This window comes from Natator depressus, chromosome 1, assembly GCF_965152275.1.
Source record: "Natator depressus isolate rNatDep1 chromosome 1, rNatDep2.hap1, whole genome shotgun sequence".
NCBI classification, from domain to species: Eukaryota; Metazoa; Chordata; order Testudines; family Cheloniidae; genus Natator; species Natator depressus.
Window position 1 is genome coordinate 337,838,574 of NC_134234.1, and position 24,228 is coordinate 337,862,801.

Genomic DNA, 24,228 nt, shown 5'->3' on the forward strand with positions numbered 1-24,228 from the left:
CCTAAGCAGTTTGGGCCTCTGGGTGCTATCAATACAAATAATGCAAAACATTTTTGCTTGCCTGTTTGGTCTGGATGTTAGTTTGCAAGATTGATATTGAGCTTGGAGTACTTTTCTTTTCCTGCCTGGCTACCACATCACAGCTATGCATGTCTTAGCCTGTCTCTAAACTATCTCCAACCATGCCTTCCAAAAGTTAAGTATTGAAGCCCAATTCCCAGAGGTACCAAACAGCCAAAGCATCTACTGACTGATGGGAGCTACAACTGTCCAGCACCTCTGAAAATCAGGCCCCTTAAATATAGTTACATGCCTAACTTTGGGCAGCCAAGATAAAAAATTCTGGCCTTAACACTTCATGCTGTAAAACCTAGACTCTTCCTTGGCAAGTGGATACATAATATAAACATGTTCTTTTTCTTCTTAATTCATGCTAGCTGGCCACTTTCCTCTCCTGTTTTAATGGTTGCCCATCAGGAGCGTTAAAGAAAAAAAGTAACGCATTCAAGCCCCACGCTAATCAGATTATTTAAGACACACAGAGAGATGTGTGTGTGTGTGGAATGTGTCACTTACTTGTCACTCTTCACTTGAAGATAAGAAACTTTTAAAAAAGAGCGAAGGAGTATTGGATTCTGTGGGTAATGTGCATTTGCAGAAGGTGATGAACAGCTGAGAGAATAAGAAATGATAGATTTGAGTGAGTAGCGGTTTAAGGTGTAGGTGTGGAAAGTTATTTCAGGAATTAATGGGAACATAAGCAGGCACTCACAATTAGAGCTTTTAATGTTGGAGGGGGAAAAAATACAGATGGTTGCACAGATTACCGGGGGTCGAGATCCACCAAGGGACTTAGGCTTTGCAACACTGAGTATTGCAGCACCCAACTTCAGACACCTAGAAAATCTAGGAACACTGGAATCCACAAAGTTAGGTGCCCAGGCTCCCTGTACAATGAATGGAGAGAGAGAGGCACCTAAGAATCCGACCCACAAAAGCCACCACCCTAGGCGGAGAGCCATCTAAGCTAGCCAGTGGGAGATGCTAACGAGAGGTGTGTGCACTAAGCCATGCCTCTCTCAGAAATAAGCGCCTAGGTCCAGGCTGCAGGGAGGTACCTGTCTCTGCTAAGCAACCCATGAATGAGCACCTGCTGCCTGGAGCCAGGTGGTTCCAGCACCAAAGGCATTTTTTGCAGGAACAAATTAATTGCCTCTCTCGCCCCACACAGAACAGGAGAACAAGGTGGTGGTGCCAGTGTCCACCTTATAACTTTTAGCCCAGTGGTTAGAGCACACACCTGGGATGTGGGAAACCCAGGTTCAATACCCCCGAAGGATTTGGACAGAAACCACCCACCTCTCAGGAGCATGCTCTAACCACTGAGCTGTGGGACAGTCATTCTGACACGCACTCACAGGAAGAGTGATTTTAAAAGTTTTGTTTCTTGGACACCAATAGCTGGTCACAAACACAGACCACACCCCTTTACTCAGGAAATGCTTAAAGGCAGTAAATTAGGGCATCCATATTTGGTGAAGCAAGTGCAATTAATAAGTGACACAGTTTAAAGGACATTTTAGGGCAGATTTGGGGAGAGTTAAATTGGGATGCTCAGGTCAGGGTATTTCAACAGTGCCTTTGTTCGAATGATCTGACTTTTACAAAGAAGTTAAGCCTCATCCTTATTACAGGCATTTCCTCATCTTAAACATGGGAAACCTAAAACGCAAAGAGGCTGTTCTAGGTCACAAAGTAAATCGATGGCAGAGCTGAAAATAGAACCCGGATCCCGTGCCCCCAGTCCTGTGATTTATCCACAGGCCACGCTGCTGCTCATTCAGGAATAACTCCTTAATGTCTGTAGTCAAGGTTTCGTAAGAGCAGATCCCAACCGTCGCCACCAAGAGAGACTGTGGGCGTAACAGTCCAAAACACAACGTGCAGGTGACTGATTTGGAGGTCAGGTCTTGAAGGACAGAAAAATCTGCATTTAAAACAGCGACGAAGCAGATACACTAGGTAGAATACAAGTCTTGTTTTTTAAAAAAAGCTTGTAAATCAGGACACAAAGGTTCACACAGAGATTGCTGGGAAGTAAACAGACAAAAATACCATAAGGAAAAAAATCCAACAAGATCAAGGTGTTTGTTTTTTTTAAGGGATCAGCTGATAAAAATGCAGTGACATAAGATATTCACAGCACTGATCAACTACTGGCCTACACCCATAAAAATACATTTATACATGGGGAAAAGACATCCAAGTATCTCACCCTCCAGCAAGCTAAAAGGCTCTTGAGGCTCCTATCCATTTTAAAACCTTTGTATGATTCCTGTGGCACTTCTACTGTGATACAGGTTGGGTAAGAGATAACCACCCAGGGCCATCTATCTTTCTCTCTCACACACACAGATAAGGGAAAAGTGTCCCAAGCCCAAGGCATCAGTTATTTCACAAAACAATGGAGTAAGCTGTTATGTACAAGTCAATGCGAGACAGAACAGTTTTAGTGTTCTTTGTATCCAGCTCTTCACAGTCTTTTGGATTCTTACACATGGATTCTTTTCAACACACTGGTACAGCTCACACAATATTTCAAGAGGAGTTCAAATGCTCGGCCCTTAAAAAACATTCAATAGATCTAATGAGGCTTAAACAGAGCTACAAGTGCCACCATGCCACTTTAAAAAAAACCAACAATTAGTGGACAGATTTGGTGTTCAGCGGAAGTGAAAACAGAGGACTCTGGCTAGAACCAAGCATGAAGAATTTACATGCCCTTCAGTACTGACCTGTAACTCTCCTAATAGATCAGTCCTGGCCCTTTCAAGCAAAGATGGCCAATAATACATGGTTTGATGAAGTGTCCACTTGGAGACCTTCAAACCATATGTAAACTGGGGCTCATACATAGATCTCCAGCTCTGGATGGCTAGTTGCATCAAGTCTCTCTCCTGGTTCTCATGGGTTTAATTTATGTATTTTGTCTAGGTTCAGGGGGAGGAATAAGAATTTCAAATTCTTTCCTTGGTACTTTTCTCTGCATTCTGGTATGGAAAAGATTTTCCCTCAAACAAGTCCTTAATGAGTCAGAAGAGAACAGAGAAACTGTTGCCTGTCCAGAGTCCCCAAATTACTTTGGATTGGGGAAACTGGAGGTTTATGAGCTGAGTAGAGATTCCACCATGAAGCATCAGAAAAGAAAAATATCCCAGCCCACAGTTCTTTTCCAAAGCTTGCTGCTCACAGCAGATGTAGCATGATGTGCTCCATACTACAGCACTAGAACAAGGAAACCAGAAAAAGACAAAACAGCTCTTCAGCGGTGGGTTTCAAGAGAGTGCAATTAATTGAAAGCTACAAAAAACAGGATTCCAGACCAGTAAACAGAACCTGTGCAATCAAAACACACAGATGTGAATCTTTCAAAGGATTTATACTTAAAAACAAAACAAAATAAGCGTCAGTCACAATGAATGTGAAAAATCCATTCAAGGGGGCTTGTTTCCAGTTTGCTTGGAATGCTGCCGTCTCCTCTCTACTCCCAGCCTCCAGCTGAAAACACAATCGCTGGCACAGTGACAACTTGAGCTAGGTCCTTAAATCAGACTAGCTCTGCCAGATCCAGCACTCTGAACTTATCCAGGTTGTAGAAACAAGCCTTCACCACTCGTCCACCAAAGTATCTTCCATTCAGATCCACCACAGCTGGAATCCAAGCCAAAAACAGGTCATTAAACACCAAGTGAGGTAAGCAATTCTCCAGCTAACACAGTTCTGCTTTAAAAAAAATAACTATTTTTAAAAATCAACTTTTGGAAATTAACAGGAATTATAGTGCAATCTCTGACCTTTAATTGCTGATTCAACCCTCTCAAACTCTAAAAATATTCTCACTGCTTCATCATCAGGGGCACCAGGAATCTGACAAAAGAGACAGTTGATCAGAATGGTCAAAATACAGCTATGAACTGTTGTGCTTTATAGGAAAAGCAGGTAGGATTAAAAACATACAGCAACCAGATGTGGTCCCATCAAGTTGCCAACGTGGTGCTCAGTGCTAGCCAGGCTGAGTCCCACTTCTCTCTGGGGAAAGGCTGTTCATTGGAACAGGTCTATAGCCATACGCTGCTACATGCCAAACTTCACAATAACTTGATGTACAAGGCGTGGCTATCGCAGCAAGAACCAAATAGTCCCAAGCACTCCCAGCTCAGCGTTTTTGCCTACTTCCTCATCTGAAAAGTTAAGCATTTATAGATGTGGTGGAGAAAGAGGTCAATTAATTCTTACCTCAAAGATGACACATTTCCCAACCTTGCCATATTTTTCACATTCTTCCTTGGTTTCACCTTCTAGATCTTCATCAACCTCTCCAGCACCTACCATGTTCTGCAAGTAAAGGGAGGAAAACCAATTCAACAGATGGATGCTAAACAAAGGGTGCATCCTGCCACCAGGGGGAGCATTATATTGAAACTATGAATGAGTTATAAGTGTCAGTTCATCAAATCATAGGCCACTCATTCTAGCATCACATGGTGCTAGACAATTCCCTGGCACTAAGATGCTATCCTTGAGTTATTGTTTCCTTTGTATGGCCCAAAGTCATATTAACTGGTTAATACAGGACAGATCAGCTGTGTTATCACAAGTTATTGATCAAAACCTTGTACTTTCAATGTACTCAAACGGCAAAAAACAAAACTTCTCTTCAGTCCCCACGCTAGACACATCAAGACTAATAATCAGAGGTATTATGGCAACTGTTAGGTATTTTCCAACAACACAGCAGGACAAAAATAAGACCACAGTGCACAATGTAGGGGGAAAAAAGTTTGCATCTCATGGAGCTTTTATAACAGGAGAAAGGGGTTTGAGCACTAAAATTGAAACACACAGTCTATATTACAAAATGTGAAGTTAAATGTCCTCCTGACTCACCCTTAATAAGACCACTTTCGTTGGGCACTTTAGTATCTCTGTTAATGGATTCGAATCAGCTTTCTTGGATGCATCTACTATAAAGAGAGTAAGTCATGGTATATGTTAAATTTTTTTAGAACATGTTCATTGGGGGGGCCTACATCGAACTGTTCCAATAGTTGCATTCAGTTACAAACCACTAAACGTAGTCTCGGAGTAAAGGCCTTTCACTGAACCAAGTCACTTCATGGCTACTTGAACAATTACTAGAACAGCTGGCTCCGTTTTAACAGGCTGTTCAGATCACTGACAGCACGAATGCCAAGCTGAAATACAGGCAATGTTATATTTGCCAATAATCCTCTGTCAGTTTTAACAGATACCAGATCTTCTAAGGTTCACCGGACTTCAGATCAGGGGACTCTGCTCGGAAAGTATGATTTCAACCATGACTATAAAGTGTTACCAGGAAACGAAGGAGAAGGAGATCAGAACAAAAAGCAGCATTTACAAATGTGCAGTAGCTTTTGCACATTACATTTATCTCTTAATTTCCCAGTGGTGATAACCTGGAAGATGGCTGTTTTTAAGGGCTGTTAAGTGAGGGAGTTACTGTAGAGAGGAGAATGACTTTTACTTGGATTGTGTCCCAACTCACTCCACCCCTGGCACCTGTCCTCCAGGCTTGGGCTGTGCTCACATGGAGCTCCCCTCTTGACCTGAGCTTTGGGCTGGAAAGCAGCAGCGGAAAAGACGGCTGCATCAAAGGTGCATGCTGAGAAAGAACTTGCTTGTGCAGGGAGCACACAGGGAGATGAGATGGCAGGAAGGGGAGGTGCCTGACTACACCGAGGAAAGGCACAGAATGGAACTGGAGAGGGTGGTGGTGAAGAGGATGAAGAGCTGAAAATTTAAAGCAGTAGGGCACAGAGCAATTGTTAACACTTAAATTCTTCAATGTCCACAAAGAAAAAACTGTCACCAGTCATCAATGTTCCACAACTAGTCGACATTGTGTACAAAGATACAGGGTAAACAAAACAAGAAAAGCCACCACTGAGCCGGATCCCTAACTTAACTCCTGTTTCCTTCTCAGAAACCGGAAAGGTGAACAGCTTCCCACAGAATGGAATCGAGTTACCTTTATCTGCAGCATCACCAATAATGATCTTTCCACCTCTCTTGCTTGTTTTTTCTACTGACAGTGCTGTGCTTAGCCCTTGTTCATGCTTCCCCAGCCCTTGGCCCTCTCTGAAACCATACTTCTGCATGATTTTATGAGCTACGGTGCCTCTGTTGAGAGAAAAAGGATGGGTTGTCAACCATTCATTTCATTTCTTAAGCAGCACTGTCAACACATTTCATCTTAGTGCTCAAGGGAACTCAACATAGGCCCTCGCAATAAGCAAGTTCCAAATACTGCCCTGCGAAACCAACTGTTGTGTGCAGATGGTATCTACAGCTGCTCTGCCAAGGAGTTTACAACCCATGTCTTAGTTTAGTGTTGCCATAATATTTAAGAGAACATATAAAATAGTCTAACTCCTAAAATCTTATTACATGCAGATCGACTAGAAGAGCTTATATGGGAGCTTATAACACCTAAAAATTTACAGCACTTTACAAAGCTGACTAACTATTATCATCCCCGGATTACAGATAGGGACACAGACAGTTCAATCACTGAATAAAGCTGCTCGCACTTGTTAGGTATAGCATGACTTTCATTAGCAACAAACATAAGTGTCACAGATTCCACAGAAACAGCCAGAACGGATCAGACTCAAGGTCCAGATACTCCAGTATCTTGTCTCTGACAGTGTCCACCATGAGATGCTTCAGAGGAAAGCATAAGAACTCTGCAGTAGCAGATGTGGGGCAATCTGTCCTCCATATTAGGTCACAGATAGGCTTAGGTCCTGAAGCTCAATATCCCTTTCACAAAACTATTATCATTATGACAACTCAAGATATTCTCAATACCCATTTAATGTCCAACCCCTTTCTGAATCTTGTTCTTTATCTTAATGACATCATGTGGCAATGAGTTCCACTGTTTAATGACATACTGTATGAAAAAGTATTTCCTTGTATTTGGTCTTGATTTTTCCACCTTTTAATTTTCCATGGAAGAAACTGAGTCAACAGTTCGCTACACAACCAAACAAGTATGGGCCTTTTCAAAACACAACTTGTGTTATGTCTTTTCAACATTTCATTTGCAGATCATGAATGGATGGGTCAAGATGTGACAGGCCTTACAAGACTACAGAAGTTTACACTGCACCACAGTATAAAGATCCCACTCTCTGAAAAGATTTTTTTTTTTTTAACTTGATAGGAATGAAAGATTATAAAGAGAAATGAAAGATCAGTGACCATTTAGCTATTTTTCAAATACACAATACAGTCAAATACAAATATTAAAAAGTACTTGAAAGCTCTGGATCACTGATTCAAAATAAGGTCTCCAGACAATCCTAACCAGAGAAAATAACTAGGTCTGACTCAATAGATTGGGGGAATCCTTTTTCAGATCGGATGAAAAAACCTTATTAGAAAAACTGCATGAAAAACAAAGTATATAAATATAGAAAAAGTGAGCTATTAGTATTCTATAAAATACTTGTACACTTTCATGGCTGGTTTCAGAGTAGCAGCCGTGTTAGTCTGTATCCGCAAAAAGAAAAGGAGTACTTGTGGCACCTTAGAGACAAATTTATTTGAGCATAAGCTTTCGTGAGCTGCAGCATCCGATGAAGTGAGCTGTAGCTCACGAAAGCTTATAGCTCAAATAAATTTGTTAGTCTCTAAGGTGCCACAAGTCCTCCTTTTCTTTTTACTTTCATGGCTGTGACTCTTGTGAGTGCTAGTACTGTAATTATCCTGCTGTCACATAAAAATTAACATGCGTGGAGTTGAATATAATCGTAATTATCACAAATAAATATTACACCTTTCAGTTGAGGTCTCCAAGCACGTTATAAACATTAATTAAGCCTCACTATATTCCCCTAGCTGGAATTATAAGCAGTTTTACAGAAGAGTAAACGGAGGCACAGATTGGGTAAGGGTGTGGCGCCCACAGCTGCCACTAACTTCAAACAGAGTTGAGATGCTCAATGCCTCTGAAAAAAAAAAAAATCAGTGATTTGCTCAAGGTTACACACAACACGCCTCTGACAAAAGCAGGAAAAAGCACTCGGGGGGTCTTGAACTAGCCACACGTACTTACAAATTGGCCACACCAGCTTGGCATGGGCAAGCCATAAACCTTTATACTGGAGAGGGCTCCAGAACTCACTAAAAACTGGCCATTCCTCCTCAAACTCATTGGCCCAATTCACACAAAACCATTGTGTACTACATTTCCTGCTGGGTAGGCATGTATGCATTCAGATTAAGTTATTACAGTGAAGAATATACATGCAAAGACTGTATGTTCTTCTGTACACCGAGACAACATTTTTAACTTTCATCCTCTCCCCCGGTGAGGCACTTCTCATGAAATGTTAACTTGTCGATGATATTTACCCCATGTTAGCAAGGAAAGAATTACTGGGCCCTGTTGGGGACCGCGGTCTTTCTGGCTCATCATACACCGGGGGAGGAATAGCTGCTTTGGCAGATGGTGCACGAGGTCTTGACTCCTCTTCAAATGGAAAGGATGGTACAGCTGGAAGAAACATGAGACATTTACTAGTTGGTCAAAATACATTTGATGAACTATATATGTCATCACTTCCCACCATTTTCAAATCTCATCTAACAGCATCATGGGCCTCTCTCTCTCATTTACACTGAGGCCTCTTAAAGGTAGCGTAAATATAATTTGCCTGTTAAGGTCCTTTATACTGCCAGAGTAAGACAACGCGGTCTTAGGCTTGGTCTACGGGGCGTGGGGGGATCGATCTAAGTTACGCAACTTCAGCTATGTGAATAACATAGCGGAAGTTGACATACTTAGATCTACTTACCGTGGTGTCTTCACTGAGGTAAGTCGACGACTGACACTCTCCCGTCGACTCCGCCTGCGCCTCTTGCCCTGGTGGAGTACTGGAGTCGACAGGAGAGCGCTTCTAGACTAGAAGCGATAAATTGACCCCCGCTGGATCGATCGCTGCCCGTCGATCCAGCAGGTAATGTAGACAAGCCCTTAGCATAAATGAGAATCAGGCCCTTTATTTTCCTTGCTCGTACAACTTACTATGTCTCCTCTCCACTATTAATTCTCTCTGTAACTACGTTTAACCTCTGAAGTGTTTGGGGATATATTTGTATGGCATATTACACTGATTTTTTGTTTCTACAGGTAATAAGGGCTCTATCATCTCTACTTAGCTGCCCTTCGTTAGTTTGTTTCAATTCCCCATTGCATCTTAAGGCCATTTGTCTCCTCAACAGTAAATTCTCTGGAAAGAGGGAACCCAAACATATGTTCTTTAATCACGAACTGAATTATAGAAGATTGGGTTATGCACAAAATTTGGTAACAAGAGGCTTAAAAGGAGTGCTCTGTACTCTTATGCATAGGAAGAATGACTCCTTAAGACAGAACTAATGCAACTTAAAAACTGTGCGTTGAAAGGCTCCTTTTCTGTTGATAGCTTTGGAATAACAGATTCCCAAGTGAGATGAGCATATCAGTCTCACAAGTCAAGTCAAACTATGGTGGTGCTAAGGAAAGTGGCAGACAAGTGTGAAGTTGCGAGTGAGTTTGCATATATAATACTATGATTTCATTTCAGAGTGATTACTTCTGTTAATTACTAATTGTACCTAAACAAAAAGTTAGACGTCAGTTTGGGGAAATCATAGAAGCGGAGACAGAAGAGACCTCACTCATGTAATCCAGTCCATCTACTGTCTAAATGCAAGATTGTTCCCTGTAGTAATTTTTTTTTAGGGTTTGTCCAGTCTAGATATAAGTGTCTCAGGAAATAAGGCTTACATTGATTCCCTTATGAGATCGTTTCACGCTTTAAGAGATCACACCCTTAGGTTATTTTTTCTGAGTTCCAGCCTATATTTAACATTCCTTGACTCCATCCAATTGCTCTTAACTATACTCCCCTAAACAATTCTTCTTTGTCTTTGGTGTTTACAACCTCAAAAATTTGCAGACAGTTATGTCCCCACTTAGTCTTAGTCAACCTTTACATCTCAATTCTCTGCCCTCCACCACCACCTTATTCTGATAAATCATTTCAGGACTCCCAAGGGAAAGAGTTCTTTATGTATAAAATATTCACAAACACACTTATACTTGTACATGCATAATGAGATGTTAATGAATTTTAATTAAAAGCTAAAACTACAAAACAAATGTCAAAAAAGTTTGAGTGTGCTTTTTATTTTATTTAAATTATAATTTTTCTTTTTAAAAATAAACTTGCTTGAAATGAAATCTGAATTTAATACAAAATATGTTAAGGCGTAAACTTATCAGAATCTCTTAAAACATTTAAATAAAAATGAATATGCTGAATCCATAAGCTTCTATAAAAAATTCTGAGTTAAAGGCTGCTTTTCTATATAAAGAAAAATGTTTTTCCATTCATTCTAACCTGTGAGGTCAAGCTTTATATATATGGCACAAAAGGTCATGTACCATATTTAGGACTTGTATTGTTTAATAAAAGTAAATTTTATATGATATTTTGTGTGTTTAATTAGATTCTAGTTACCATCCTAATGCAGCTTGATGTAAATCATGAGCAAAGAGTTAATTATCTAGTAAACAATTATCGTTCACTATTTTCTAACACAATAAAAATATACAATTAATAAGAATCAGAAAATATTAAGCTATATAATTGCTTAAATAAAGGTATATAGTTATAATGCACCTTCCCAGGTAGCAAAAAGTAATGCAAAGGCTCTATTTAATTGTAAAGCAACATGTTTTAATGGTTATATCAGCGAATGAAAATGCACCTTTCTTTAGAAAATAATTGAAATAAAAATGGAAAAGTTGATTAAAATTGATGATTTAAACTGAGGCTTTCCACTTGGTGATTTAAATTGCCTTGATACACATATTGCAATCTTGTCTTTAAAACTAATCTCACTGAGAAACTGAGAACCACCCAGCCCTCACCTCCCAGGGGATAAACTCCCATCCCTACACACAGACCCTTGAAACAGAACATGTACAAGAGTACCCAGGGGTGTGGGAAGGGTGGAGAAATCCTCCCCTGCCCACCAATATGGAGCGAAACAGCTCTGCAGCTGCATGGTTGGTCTACCTGCTGCACTTCCTCCTTTATGTAGCATGTGAATGGCTGACACAATCCATGCCATTATGGACCAGCCAGTTATACCACTCCTCACAGAAGAAAACCCTGTGAACTGCAGCTCTGAAGCATGCAGGTGGTGCAAATCCCCTGCTCAAGTTCCGAGCACCCTGTCCCCCTACCCTCTGCAACCAGGGACCTCCATGCCTGTGCAGGGGAATGGCAGGATCTGTCCCTCGCTGAGCAGAAAGTTGAAGTAGGGACTTAAACTGTTTTTCCAGGGTTAGAAAACGTAAAGGTCAAAGCACTGATTTTGGTATACATACGTTCTTTGTCCTTCTCAACAAGAGACGTAGGTGGTGCAATGGCAGCACCTCCCATGCCTGTGAATGAAATTATAAATCACGTGATTGGAATGTAAGACATTCATGCAGATGAAGTGTTTTGTCATTTGAGATAACAAAACTCTTCCGGACACATTAATGCAAGGCGGCCACCGGAAGCACAAACATACAACCCCAGGACTCCTACAAGAAATCATGGTGCTCGCTGAAGGCCTTTGCACACACATTTTTATATAGCTTGCTGCCAATAACAAGCATCAAAGGGATGGAAAAAGCATCTGACTCTGGAAATCTTAGCGGTGTTAGTTGTTAAACTGTTGCAAACTTAAGATTTCTAATATATCAAAGGGTACCATATCGTACCAAGCCGATGTGCTACGGGGATGTGAATAAAAATTATGCAGTACAACTGCCTTAAAATCAATACCCGTGATTTTGGAAGACTGTGGCAATAAAGACCGCAGCAGTAAAGACTGCATTAAAATGGAACCTCACCTCAAAGATTGTCTGCTCATCAAGTCAACTAAAAAATTATATTGTACTCAAGGACAATTACATTAACACAAGAGTGCGAAACAGAGGGCCTTTTCCAGTCAGGGAAGCGTGAATGGCAAAGTAGTTCTAAACATACATTACAGAACATACGCGTTTTATTAAACATAGCCCTGTTTCAAAAATGAAGGTCTAAAGAAGTGGGTCTGTATTACCAATGGTGAATCCGTTACTGAAATTCAGAGCAGATTTTTAGTTTCTCTGAACTGAGAGAGATACCCATCCACACAGAGCCGCATTTTATTATGTGGCTCCAAGGGCTTTCAAATAAGGAGAGGTGCAGTGATTGCACACATTAAGAGAAGTCAGAGCTCAATCTTTTAAAATCAAACCACAAGAATGAGCTCATGCACCTCTGTTCACTGGAGCCTACATCATTCAGAAATCTCTAACGCGTGTATCTAAAAACTAATGTTAAAAGGGAATTTCACAGGCAAAAAAGTGGTCTCTTTTACCCCTAAAAAAGAATGTGGTTTCCTACTCTACAACAGCTACTCCATAATAAAGTGACAAATGTATTATAGGAGGCCAATGGACACTAGATTCTTGGGGTGAGAAGGGAGGAATAGTTTACAGCAAAAAACTGACTGCGGAGAATTTGATTTGCCCAAGGACATAAAGTTAGACAATTCTTCTCTTACTTCTTTTCCTTCTCTCTCTCTCATAATCTTCATCTTCATCAGAATCTGGATCTGGTCTTCTTGAAAACCCACTGGCTTCATGCCGGTCTTTACGTCTCCTAATAATTAGAATAGGAATTATGGTAAGAAACTATCAAGTGAAAAAAGAACTAATGTTTCAGAGAAATGCTTGCAGTGTGAATTACTAGCTCCTCATCTGCATTTCATACGATGCTTTATCAGCTAAGATGTCTCTTATAAGCAAACTGCCTTTGGTTTGTTTTGATTGATTCGTTCTGGTTTTCACATTTTCTGCTTTCATCCTTAATAGAACAAATCATTTTTTAAACACTAGATGGGGTCCAATCCTCCAACAGATACTCACACTTTCATGCTGAAATCAAGTCATTGGGAATGCACAGAAATGAAGATCTGCACATGTAGATCTGTTTGCGGACCAAACCCCAGATTTAGGTGGTTGCAATGGAAGAAACGCAGGATGAAATTACTAGGAAGGTAACAGAAGACCATAGCTGATTGTCTTGCTTTGAACAGTATGCCTACCGCTTTACTGGTTTTCTGTCCAAAAAGAAAGAACGGGAGTACTTGTGGCACCTTAGAGACTAACAAATTTATCTGAGCATAAGCTTTCGTGAGCTGAAAGCTTATGCCCAGATAAATTTGTTAGTCTCTAAGGTGCCACAAGTACTCCTTTTATTTTGCAGATACAGACTGACATGGCTGCTACTCTGAAATTTATTAGAGCATAAGCTTATGTGGGCTACAGCCCACTTCATCGGATGCATAGAATGGAACATATAGTAAGATTGTGTATATATATATATACACACACACACACACACACACACACACACACACACACCCAACTTATCTGTGTGTGTGTGTGTGTGTGTGTGTGTGTGTGTGTGTGTGTAAGTAAGTTACCATACAAACTGTGAGGCTAATTAGTTAAGATGAGCTATTATCAGCAGGAGAAAAAAATCTTTTGTAGTGATAATCAAGATGGCCCATTTGGACAGTTGACAAGAAGGTGTGAGGATACTTAACATGGGGAAATAGATTTAATATGTGTAATGACCCAGGCACTCCCAGTCTCTAGTCAAACCCAAGTTAATGGTATCTAGTTTGCATATTAATTCAAGCTCAGCAGTTTCTCACTGGAGTCTGTTTTTGAAGGTTTTCTGTTGCAATATTGCCACCCTTAAATCTTTTACTGAGTGGCTAGAGAGGTTGAAGTGTTCTCCCCCCGGTTTTTGAATGTTATGATTCCTGATGTCAGATTTGTGTCCATTTATTCTTTTGCGTAGAGACTGTCCGGTTTGGCCAATGTACATGGCAGAGGGGCATTGCTGGCACATGATGGCATATATCACATTGGTAGATGTGCAGGTGAACGAGCCCCTGATGGCGTGGCTAATGTGATCAGGTCCTATGATGGTGTCCCTTGAATAAATATGTGGACAGAGTTGGCATCAGGCTTTGTTGCAAGGATAGGTTCCTGGGTTAGTGTTTTTGTTGTGTGGTTGCTGGTGAGTATTTGCTTCACGTTGGGGGGCTGTGTGCCACAAGTCCTCCTGTTCTTTTTGCGGATACAGACTGACACGGCTGCTACTTTGAAACCAAAGATTAAGAACATCACCATGGTTCAGTCAGTCAAAACATTCACCATGTATAAACCTCAAATCGGTGAAAACGTAGATTAGTAAAATAAAAATATCTGTTTTGACCTTAGGGTCATGTTTTAAGTCATGTAATATCTGCATGTACTTTAATACAATCTTAATTGGGGATCATGACAGCCCAGATTGTGGTCTTTTAAGAAAGAAAAAAGTAGATACTTGTGTAATATTTGTAAATGTCTTACAACAGCCTCAAACACAAAGGGGGAAAAAGGTCCCATCCCCAGCACTAGCCATGAAAATTGTGCTAACAGAGGTTAGTTAAGAATAGAGGTCCCACAGTTAGGTATCATTGAGGCACCTGACAATACTCTCAAGAGACTCTCTGTATTAAAAAGCAAAGATCCCCAAATATATTTTCTAGAGACTGCACCGTACAAATACTTGTGTTGCCGCAATAATGCATCCCTGCTTAGTGCAGACTTGGTTATTGAAACACATTCTAGAGTAATCTCATATTCAAATCTCATAACATAAAATCATTTTTTGAAGATGGTTTGTTTCCTGAGGTTGTAGAGCAGTGGTGGGCAACCTGCAGCCCGCGGCCCACAAGCGGATTAACCCGCGTGCGGCCCACGAGACAGCGTTTACACTGACCGCCCGCAGGCACGGCCACCCGCAGCGCCCAGTGGCCACGGTTCACCGTTCCTGGCCAATGGGAGCTCCAGGAAGCGGCGGCCAGCACGTCCCTGAGGCCCGTGCCGCTTCCTGCGGCTCCCATTGGCCGGGAATGGAGAACCGCGGCCCCTGGGAGCTGTGGGCGGCCGTGCCTGCGGGCAGTCAATGTAAACACTGTTTCATGGCCCGCCAGCGGATTACCCTGACAGGCTGCATGTGGCCCGCAGGTTGCCCACCACTGTTGTAGAGCCATCAATATTCATTATGTATTTTTTCCCTCTCTTTTGTTGGGTTTACAGAAAAATAAGAAGGAGCCCTGGCAACCAATGGTGAAGCTGTAGGTAAGGGTACATCTAACTCTGCAGCTGGAGGTGTAATTTCTGGTTTGGGTAGATGAACACGTGCTAGCTTTGATCAAGATAGTATCTAAAAATAGCAGTATAGCCATGGCAGCATGGGCGGGGCAGCCAGCCACCCTGAGTACAAACCTACCCAGGACCCTCAGTACTTACTCCAATAGCTAACCTGTCCAGCCACACCTGCTTTTAGCATGCTAGCTCACTCAAAGCTAGTGTGCGCACATCTAAGCAAGCTGGAAACTACCCCTCCTGCCTGAGTGTAGAATTACCTTAAGGTTAATTCAGATTTCAGTGACCCTTTGATCCCAAATAAGGAACAGCATGAAAGGGCCTCAGAGAGTCCCAGGTCGTCCTCTTTCACTGGAAGGATGGTGATCATGACTAAAAGAAGAGGAAGCAGTCTACTTGACCAGAAAGGTGGAGGGAATTAGCAGAAGTAGGACCTAGGTTATCCCTCTTGTAACTTCATTGACTACAGAGGACACACATCATGGAGGAATTTGGCCCATTAATCCTACTAATAAAGCTGGACATGTTTTCAATATTGTATTGAAATAGCAGGAAAACACCTGCCAGATATCCAATAAGATTAATCAGCTACTAATTTAAAATACACTATCATACAGGAACCAAGGAGCTGTAGAGTAAATGCTTATTTTAATGACACCAATGCTTTTACCTGGATTGAGGAATATTTTCTCTCATGCTTTGAGAAGCCACAAAAAACAATATGCAATTAACTTCTTTTAACTCAATGCTGAATAAAAAAGTGTCCCATCTCAGGAACCGAAACTAAAGTCTTACTTTTCTCTTTCTTCAATCTCTTTTTGCCTCTCCAGCTCACGCTGTCTTTGTCGTTCCTCCCTCTGGCGTTTTACTACTTTCTCATAATCATTGGGAAACATAGGATCATATTCATCAGCCAAAGGAATCAGCACATCTCCTGCAGAAAAACCACTAGGTACGGGATCCTTACACAGAAAAAGCATAAATATCAATGTGATCAGACACCTAAGAGCAGCAGTTGGAATAAGCCAGCTGTTTTTACCACTACCAACAAATAAGTTTAATATCTTCAGACTGCTTAGATATAAAGTGAAATCCTAGTCTGAGTGAAGTCAATGGGAGTTTTGCCATGGACTTCAATGGCAAAGATTTTACCCTATGTCACTTTCCGCTCAATTTTTTGTGTGCAGAAAACAACTATCCCACCCACTCCCTTCCAAACACAAAGAGGTGCCAAACAAGCATAGCTAAGGTCACATTAATACCCAAAAAGTTCTCTATCCAAAACTACAGCCTGCTTGCATAGGGCTGGGAGGGGTGCTTGAAAGAAACCTGTGAGCTTGTATCCATCTGTCTGCTACTATATTAAGGACTGACATCCTCAACCCTTCTTATTCCATCTGGAAGGAATATCTGCTCTGGAGATTAGATTAGATTTCTTCTGTTTGTTATAAAAGACCACTTCCAAGCACGATAGGATCGCAATTTAATTTTTTCCCCCCAACCTACCTACCTCACAGGGTTGCTTGGAAAGTGCCCTGAGCTCCTCAAAAGAAAGGTGCTATGTAAACGCATACTTTTTAGTTCATTTAAGAACACTAAGGGTTTGTCTACATGGTGAGGTAATGCATTCTATAGGGCTATGATTTCTAAAGTGCACTGATGAGTTGCACATTAATTGGCCTGTGTATACTCTCCTAGTGCACACTAAAGGTTCCTTACTGTGGTTGAACTATGGAAAAGTGCACCAACAGGGTTTACACGGGCCAAATGATGTGCAACATGTCAGTGAACTTTAGAAATCACATCCCTGTAGAGCACATAATGCCCCCTACCCCGCCATGTCGACATGCCCTGTGATCTATAGATTTAGAGACTGTAGCACCGGGAGAAGTTTGCATACATTTGGAATTTTCATGAGTGAAAATAAGTCTGAACAGAAGAGAGGCTAAAAGCAAGTAGAACAGTTTAGACCAGTAGGACAAGTAAATTAATAAGTAAAATGCAGACTACTACAGAAGGCAGAGAAAGAAAACGAGAATTCAGAATCAGATGTAAACTGCTGTGTTTTTAAGCTGATCTAGCCTTACCTTTAACCCAGCAGCTACATGAGGTGGCGTGTCTACAATCTGTCTGTCATCAGAAGAGCTCCCTCGCTTCAGGTCAATCACTGGAGCAAGGACTGTCGTTTGTTTTGTTCTCTGACTCTGAAACCATCAAAATACAAAAAAAGCAGAAGACAATACATTCTTTTTTTTAAAAGGGGTATTTATTTCATATTCCTAAACTAGATGTTTCTTGATTTCAAGAAAGCTTAAAATTGGATGAATATCGTCTCAGGCCTCAATCCTGTCTCTCTGCCCCATGCAAAACTTACCATACCACTTGCATTTTCATTTTACCAACATATAGTCCTTCCTCAGCATTTCTAACCGTGCTTGAAGTTGTGATTGTTCATTTCATATGTTATTTATGCACCAGCACAATGGGTCACAATACAGCTCTATGGCTAAAGTTTATTGACTGTCGCTGTAAAGCTTTTACAGGAACACAGATCCTACATAAACCTTAACGGGCTTGATCCTACCCGACTGAATTCAATGGGAGTTTTGCCATTAACTTCAATAGGAGCAGGATCAGACCAGAAATGTGCTTGGTTTTCTAAGTCTAGAACTGAAAATATACCTTTAAAATTGAGAGAATCTCCTCAGTGGAGAGCTTTGTTTGAATAAGAGCAGCAGAATAGGTCTTTTCTTTCACTAAAGTCCTGTTGGTTTTCACATTTCACCATGAGGAAAATAGAACTTTCTAAAAACAGGATTAATACATTCTTATATATACAGTTGGATGGGTTTCCAAGGAAAGACAGACTGAGATTGGTACATCGTGCCTCAGAACCACACAGAAGGGGGTGCTTTAAAAGATCACATCTATCAGTTGTGGCCTTATTTCAGGTTTCATTTGTACAAAACTCGTAAATTAAGGACCAAATTCTGCTCTCAATTACAGCAGCATAAATCTGGAGTAATTGCACTGATTTCCACAAGGGTAACTGAAAACAGGATTTAGCCCCAAGAAAGGATTTTACTATTTAAAAGTTTAACTATATTTTTCCCCCTCTTCTAATTGATCTTCTTTGCACCAGAAACTATGGAGACTTTGACAGCAGCAGCCTGTGACTGAAGCACACGAAAAATACATTCATTCATTCATCAACAAAAGAAGTAGGACAATGATGATGTCATGTTGCAATATATTGAGAGAAGACAGCTTGGTACAAACTTGCTTCTTCGTTTTCCCTGAAGGAATTAGTTTATACTTTCTCTGCCTTCCTTTCAACCTTCTAAGTGGACTGGAAATATTCTCAGCAGCAATTTCTGACCTGACTGGCAATACCAGGAATCACACCGCAGCCTCTGGCAGCTTTTAAAATGATAAGCAAGAAACGATGCAAGTTGGCCAACAACAACAGTTACCAAATACCAAGCAGCACAAAAAACTGAACATCTCCAATTTCCCATCAAAGGCTGAACCAGCCTTGCCTATTCACTTATTTTTAAAATACTTAAGTACCCAATTTAATGTCTTCAGGTTTAAATTTGAGCTCCACATCGACACTTAACTCAATTATTTATTTAAGAAATGAGAGCAGTTCCCACAGCCATGCTGTGCATATATTAATTATGCTATACTTTATATGAAGGGTCTCAGAGAACTTATACCACTTTGGTCTTGCTTCTACTGCATACTCCTGGGGGAATTTCGTGTCACTGCATGCACACAGAATTCATGGCCCCCACAGATTTCTTTGCTTCCCTGCAGAAAAATGACTTCTGACAGGGAAGCAAAGGGAAGCCACAAGAGCAGTCCTGCACCTGCTCCCCAGCAGTGCAGGCAGGTCGGTTTGGACACCCATAGCAGCCGGTAGAGACACAAATCACCATGGGGGGGAGGGGTGGGCAGTCGTGTGTGAGAGAGAGACACTGTGTCCCTCTCACTCGCTATTGCAGGACGCTCGGCGTGGAGGGGCAGGGCTTTGGGGTGTTTTTGAAGAGGCAGGCGTGGGGCAGGCTCTGTTCCCTCAGGCAGGGCAGAATATAGCAGCCTGCCTGCTTAGTGAATTGTTTCCATTGTTCTTAGTGAATTCCCCCAGGAGTATAAAAATTTTAAGGCTCCTTTACATTGCCAGAGTGGTGTAAAGGAGCTTTATTGTAAAGGAAGTACGACCTTATAAATCCTTATGGTGCTTTAGTGATTAAAACTAGTCTAAATGTTTGGACTAAAAAAATTTCCTATCAAAATGTGCTCCATGAACTGTTTGCTACTGACCTTTTAGGAGATGGTCAGTAGCCAGTATAAATTGTGAGTTTGAGTACTCAGTCCTCACTTGCTCTTCAGTTGCCTACGATGTAACACTGAGCATATGGCTGCATATATTTGTTGACTAATATCTAAAAGTAAAGGGTCAATACTAGCTACATTACTATTAGACAGAAGGGGTTTGGCGATTTCCTCCAATGCTCCCCACTCCCATTCTCCATCCATTGTATTGCAGTTTAAATAAATTACCAACATATTTGAAGCTAGCTTGATTATATTGTGGTATTTTGACAAAAAATATGCAGAATTTTAAAATATGGTGCGCAGAATTTTTAATTTGGCGCAGAATTCACCAGGAGTATTCTACTAGTGCTGCCCACTACCAACTGAAGCACAAAGCCTGACAATGCATCCAAAAGTCTGTACAGCTGGGAATGTACACTCCGCAGCGTGCTCAGTACAAAGGAAATTCTACTGAGACCAGCATTTCAGGAGAAAAATTTAAAAAGACAGCATTCCCCATGGCCAGCAACCTTGAGCCATCGGGAGCAGCAATATCTGTACCTTTGCTTGAGTGAGAGCCGCCTTCTTCACCTGCAACTGAGACTGCAGTAGTTTGAAATTTTTGGACCAGCCTTCTGTTTTCGAATCGCTGGTTTCCACTCCCAGGTCATCATAAAGTGACATTTTCCCCTTCTGGTTAAAACTAAAAGACAAAAGAAAAGTTAGGCTGAATTAATAACTATTTATGTCTAATATTATTAAAATTAACTAAATATTATTTTGGAAACATTTGGACTCCAAGGTGTTGGGGGGGGCAGGGTTCTGTTTTTTTAAAAGAAATATTAAAGATCAACAGACCTACAGTAAATTTCCTTTCCAAAACAAGGGCAAATTATGAAAAAATAGCAACATATTAGTCCCTAATTTTTTTTCCCCCCCAGACAGTGGTACTTGTGTCTGTCTCTCTCATAAAGGCCATAGGGCAATAAAACAAGTTACCATTCAAAAAGCTGTGCAGTGCTTCCATAAATGTCATCCAGGTATCAAGTGATATTAGACATTTTCTAATATTACATCTGTGGTGTTAGATGTGGTAGATTCACCATCACTCAAAACTTTTATATCAAGACTAGTTGTATTTTTAAAATGTACACCACAGCTGAAACAGAAGTTATGGCAGGAGTGGTGAAACTACGGCCCGCACCACGCTTGAGGTCAGCGCCACTCGAAGCCTGCGCCCCTGAGCCTCTCCCCACGCCCCAACCCCCTGCGCCAGTCTTGAGCCCCTCCCGCTCTCCAAACCCCTCGATCCCAGCCCAGAGCACCCTCCTGCACCTCAAACTCCTCATCCCCAGCCTCACCCCAGAGCCCGCCCCCCACCCCATTTTTGTGAGCATTCACGTCCGGCCATACAATTTCTATTCCCCAATGTGGCCCTCGGGCCAAAAAGTTTGCCCACCCCTGAGTTACGGGCTGAAACTACTGGGTGAGTTCCCGTGGCATCATGCAGGTCACACTAGATGATCATAATGTCTTAAAATCTATGCCTATAAGTAGATTTTTAAATTTAACTCTTCCTGCTACACCTGAGAACTTTTTTGTATCATCCTATTAAGTAAAAAGCCAATACCCTTCTACACTAATTAGGTTTGCCAAAATATCACCTGACATTTCCATAGCACACAAACGCCCCCCAAATGCCTTTCAAATTATAGACAATAAAAATGCATAACATCAACAGCATGGGGAAAAAAACACTCTCCATGTGATGTTACACCCGAATTTGAAAAGGATTCAGGCAAAAGTTTTCACCCCCAGGCCTGCAGCCAACCACCTCAGCTGCATGAAGAGATCTCAGCCTACTGTCATCAGTAACATGTTCTAGTCATGGGCCTCTCACTATTAAGGTCTTGATCCTGCAATCAGATCCATGCAGTGGAGCCCTAATGACAGAGGAGCAAGGATTTTCCCGTGTGGAGCCAACGGCAGGATTGAAGCCAAAGTGACATTTATGCCATGTGATGATTGACAGGAAAATGAGGACCCAGAGCAGGACTGTACAGGAAAAGAGAACAGGCTATATTGCATCAAGATATGTTATACCTATTGAAGTCCCCCAAAAAACCACAGGAAAGCATGAATGCAGTCCCTCACTACTACAAATTATAGTCGAGTTTCTCCTATTTGGGGAAATTGCAGAGGTCAGCAGACCCACAGTGCAGTGGATGAGCCTCACCCAGAGAAAACCACCTTCACGATCATGGTATCTCCTCTGCCAGGTAAGTATGTGAACAAAAACTTCATTAACAATAGTCAGGACGGACCATCATCCAACATTATTCAGCTTCATGTTAATTTTGATGCATTGCTCCTAACAATCTGATCATTCAAATACATTGGGACTCCGAGCCCTGGTGGTATTGTTATACAACTCACTGGAAGTGGCTAGCATAATTTACGTTTAACACTGTGCTCTTAGAGGCGGTGCATGAACACTTTGAAATACATAACAAATAAGCCAGTGATTATACAGTAAATCAAAGATCATGTAACAAAGTTCACTGCACACAGAAAACTGATTTCATCTTGCACTGGGATGGAAATAAGGGGGTCAACTGGGGCAGAGCACACTGCATAGAAACAGATGGGAATTTTCGCTGGGGCTATTGCTATTGTTTGTACTGCAGTAGCCCCCGAAAAGCCAGTATCAGGATCACTTGGCCACATGTAAACACACAACCGGGGGTGACCCCTGCCTGAGGAGTCTACAATACTTAACACCAGTAGTGGGGAATGGAGGGAAACGGTGACAAACCCCAGTTCTGAGGGGAAGGCCCATAGGCACTGGCCCCTGAACAGAGCTGAGAACGTCTCAGTCACTGAAGTCTTATATAAAGACCCTCACAGCTTAAGATGCATGAAGGGTGAAGGGCTGGGTGGATGCCTGAGTCTGTGGCGGGAGCTTACAGTGACATGGCCATTCAGGTCCACTCCCCCAGCGCTGGACCACAAGCCGTCACCCAAATCGTCAGCCCCCCAGGCCTGCAGCCAACCAGCCCAGCTGACTGGACCTGGCCACCCCCTTGGTCCCCAGAACAGGTCTGGCCCTGGGAGCTGCTGGTAGAGCCGCTCTTCAAGCCTGAAAGCCCCAGCCCCCGTCCAAGCCTCCTAAGTAGCTCACCAGCCCCTCCAGCTGGCTGGGCCTGGTGCCCCCGATCTATAGCCCAGCCCCCCATAACTCCTCCCGATCTACCCCCAACAACCCGCATGCTGGCCTGCCCCAGGGACCCCCTAAACTACCCCATAACCCCTGAATTACCCCACCCCCCCGAACCTCCCACCTTACCCCCCACAGCCCCTGGGCTGGCCCAGCCCCCCATGCACCTCCCGATCTGCCCCCAGGAGCCCCCTAAACTACCCCATAACCCCTGAATTACCCCACCCCGAACCTCCCACCCTACCCCCCAAAGCCCCTGGGCTGGCCCAGCCCCCCATGCACCGCCCAATCTGCCCCCCAGGAACCTCCTAAACTACCCCACCCCCCCGAACCTCCCACCCTACCCCTCCCACAGCCCCTGGGCTGGCCCAGCCCCCCATGCACCACCCAATCTGCCCCCCAGGAGCCCCCTAAACTACCCCATAACCCCTGAATTACCCCCCCCCGAACCTCCCACCTTACCCCCCACAGCCCCTGGGCTGGCCCAGCCCCCATGCACCACCCGATCTGCCCCCCAGGAGCCCCCTAAACTACCCCATAACCCCTGAATTACCCCCCCCCGAACCTCCCACCCTACCCCCCACAGCCCCTGGGCTGGCCCAGCCCCCCATGCACCACCCGATCTGCCCCCCAGGAGCCCCCTAAACTACCCCATAACCCCTGAATTACCCCCCCCCGAACCTCCCACCCTATCCCCCACAGCCCCCCATAATCTACCCCTCCACAACCCCCGGAATTACCCGCGGCCCCCCGCCATGAAGCCCCCGAGCGGGCCCTGCCCCCCACCCCGGAAACGGGGCCTCTCGGCGCGGCCTAACGCCCCGGCCTCGAGTAGCACCGGGGACCGCTCACCCCGGCAGAGCCCGCCAGCGAACCGCCGCCGAGGAGGCAGGGAAAGGCTGTGTCCGGCTGGGGCGCCCGGGCCGCGCCGTACGCGGCCGCTGCGCAAACCCCGTACGCAAGCTGCGTGAACTCGGCCCGCCGGGGGAGCGAGGGGAAGAGGTACGCAAGCTCCGTAAGGGGGCGGCCGGGCGAGATGGGAGAGCTGGAGATGGGGAGGCGTTCCCCAAAATGCGGAACTGCGCGAACGTCGTATCTTAGGGGCGGTGTTCCGCAAATGACGTAGCGTGGCCATAGAGAGCGCAGCCGAAGGCACCGGCCCACTGCTGACCCCTAGCGTCGGCATCCTGATATTGCAAGCAGAGGGGAAACCCACAACCGCGGCAAGAAGTTGGTCCAGCGAGACAGTGGTTCTCAGCCAGGGGTCTGGGGTCCCCTGGGGGGCCACGAGCAGGTTTCAGGGGGTCTGCTGAGCATAGCCGGC

The 24,228-nt window shown here is 43.2% G+C and overlaps 1 protein-coding gene and 1 non-coding gene across 4 annotated transcripts; both read right to left on the bottom strand.

Moving 5' to 3' along the window:
* Positions 1–23,915, bottom strand: RBM17 (RNA binding motif protein 17). Of its 3 annotated transcripts, none has more exons than XM_074942693.1 (12): positions 23,757–23,915; positions 20,249–20,390; positions 17,455–17,571; positions 16,163–16,329; positions 12,703–12,800; positions 11,492–11,548; positions 8,464–8,605; positions 6,071–6,222; positions 4,948–5,021; positions 4,297–4,395; positions 3,855–3,927; positions 1–3,711 (listed from the first exon to the last, which is right to left on the bottom strand). In XM_074942693.1, exons 2-12 carry the CDS (start codon positions 20,369–20,371, stop codon positions 3,608–3,610), a joined length of 1,206 nt encoding a protein of 401 aa, XP_074798794.1. In that variant the 5' UTR covers positions 20,372–20,390; positions 23,757–23,915; the 3' UTR covers positions 1–3,607. The 3 variants fall into 3 exon arrangements, with proteins under 3 accessions (XP_074798794.1, XP_074798792.1, XP_074798795.1); XM_074942691.1 differs by having other exon boundaries at positions 3–3,711; positions 4,948–5,024; XM_074942694.1 differs by lacking the exon at positions 23,757–23,915 and having other exon boundaries at positions 3–3,711; positions 4,948–5,024.
* LOC141981115 (U1 spliceosomal RNA) lies at positions 21,813–21,974 on the bottom strand. The gene has a single exon (XR_012637669.1). It is a non-coding gene; the product is annotated as a U1 spliceosomal RNA (small nuclear RNA).
* Positions 23,916–24,228: the final 313 nt, after the last annotated feature.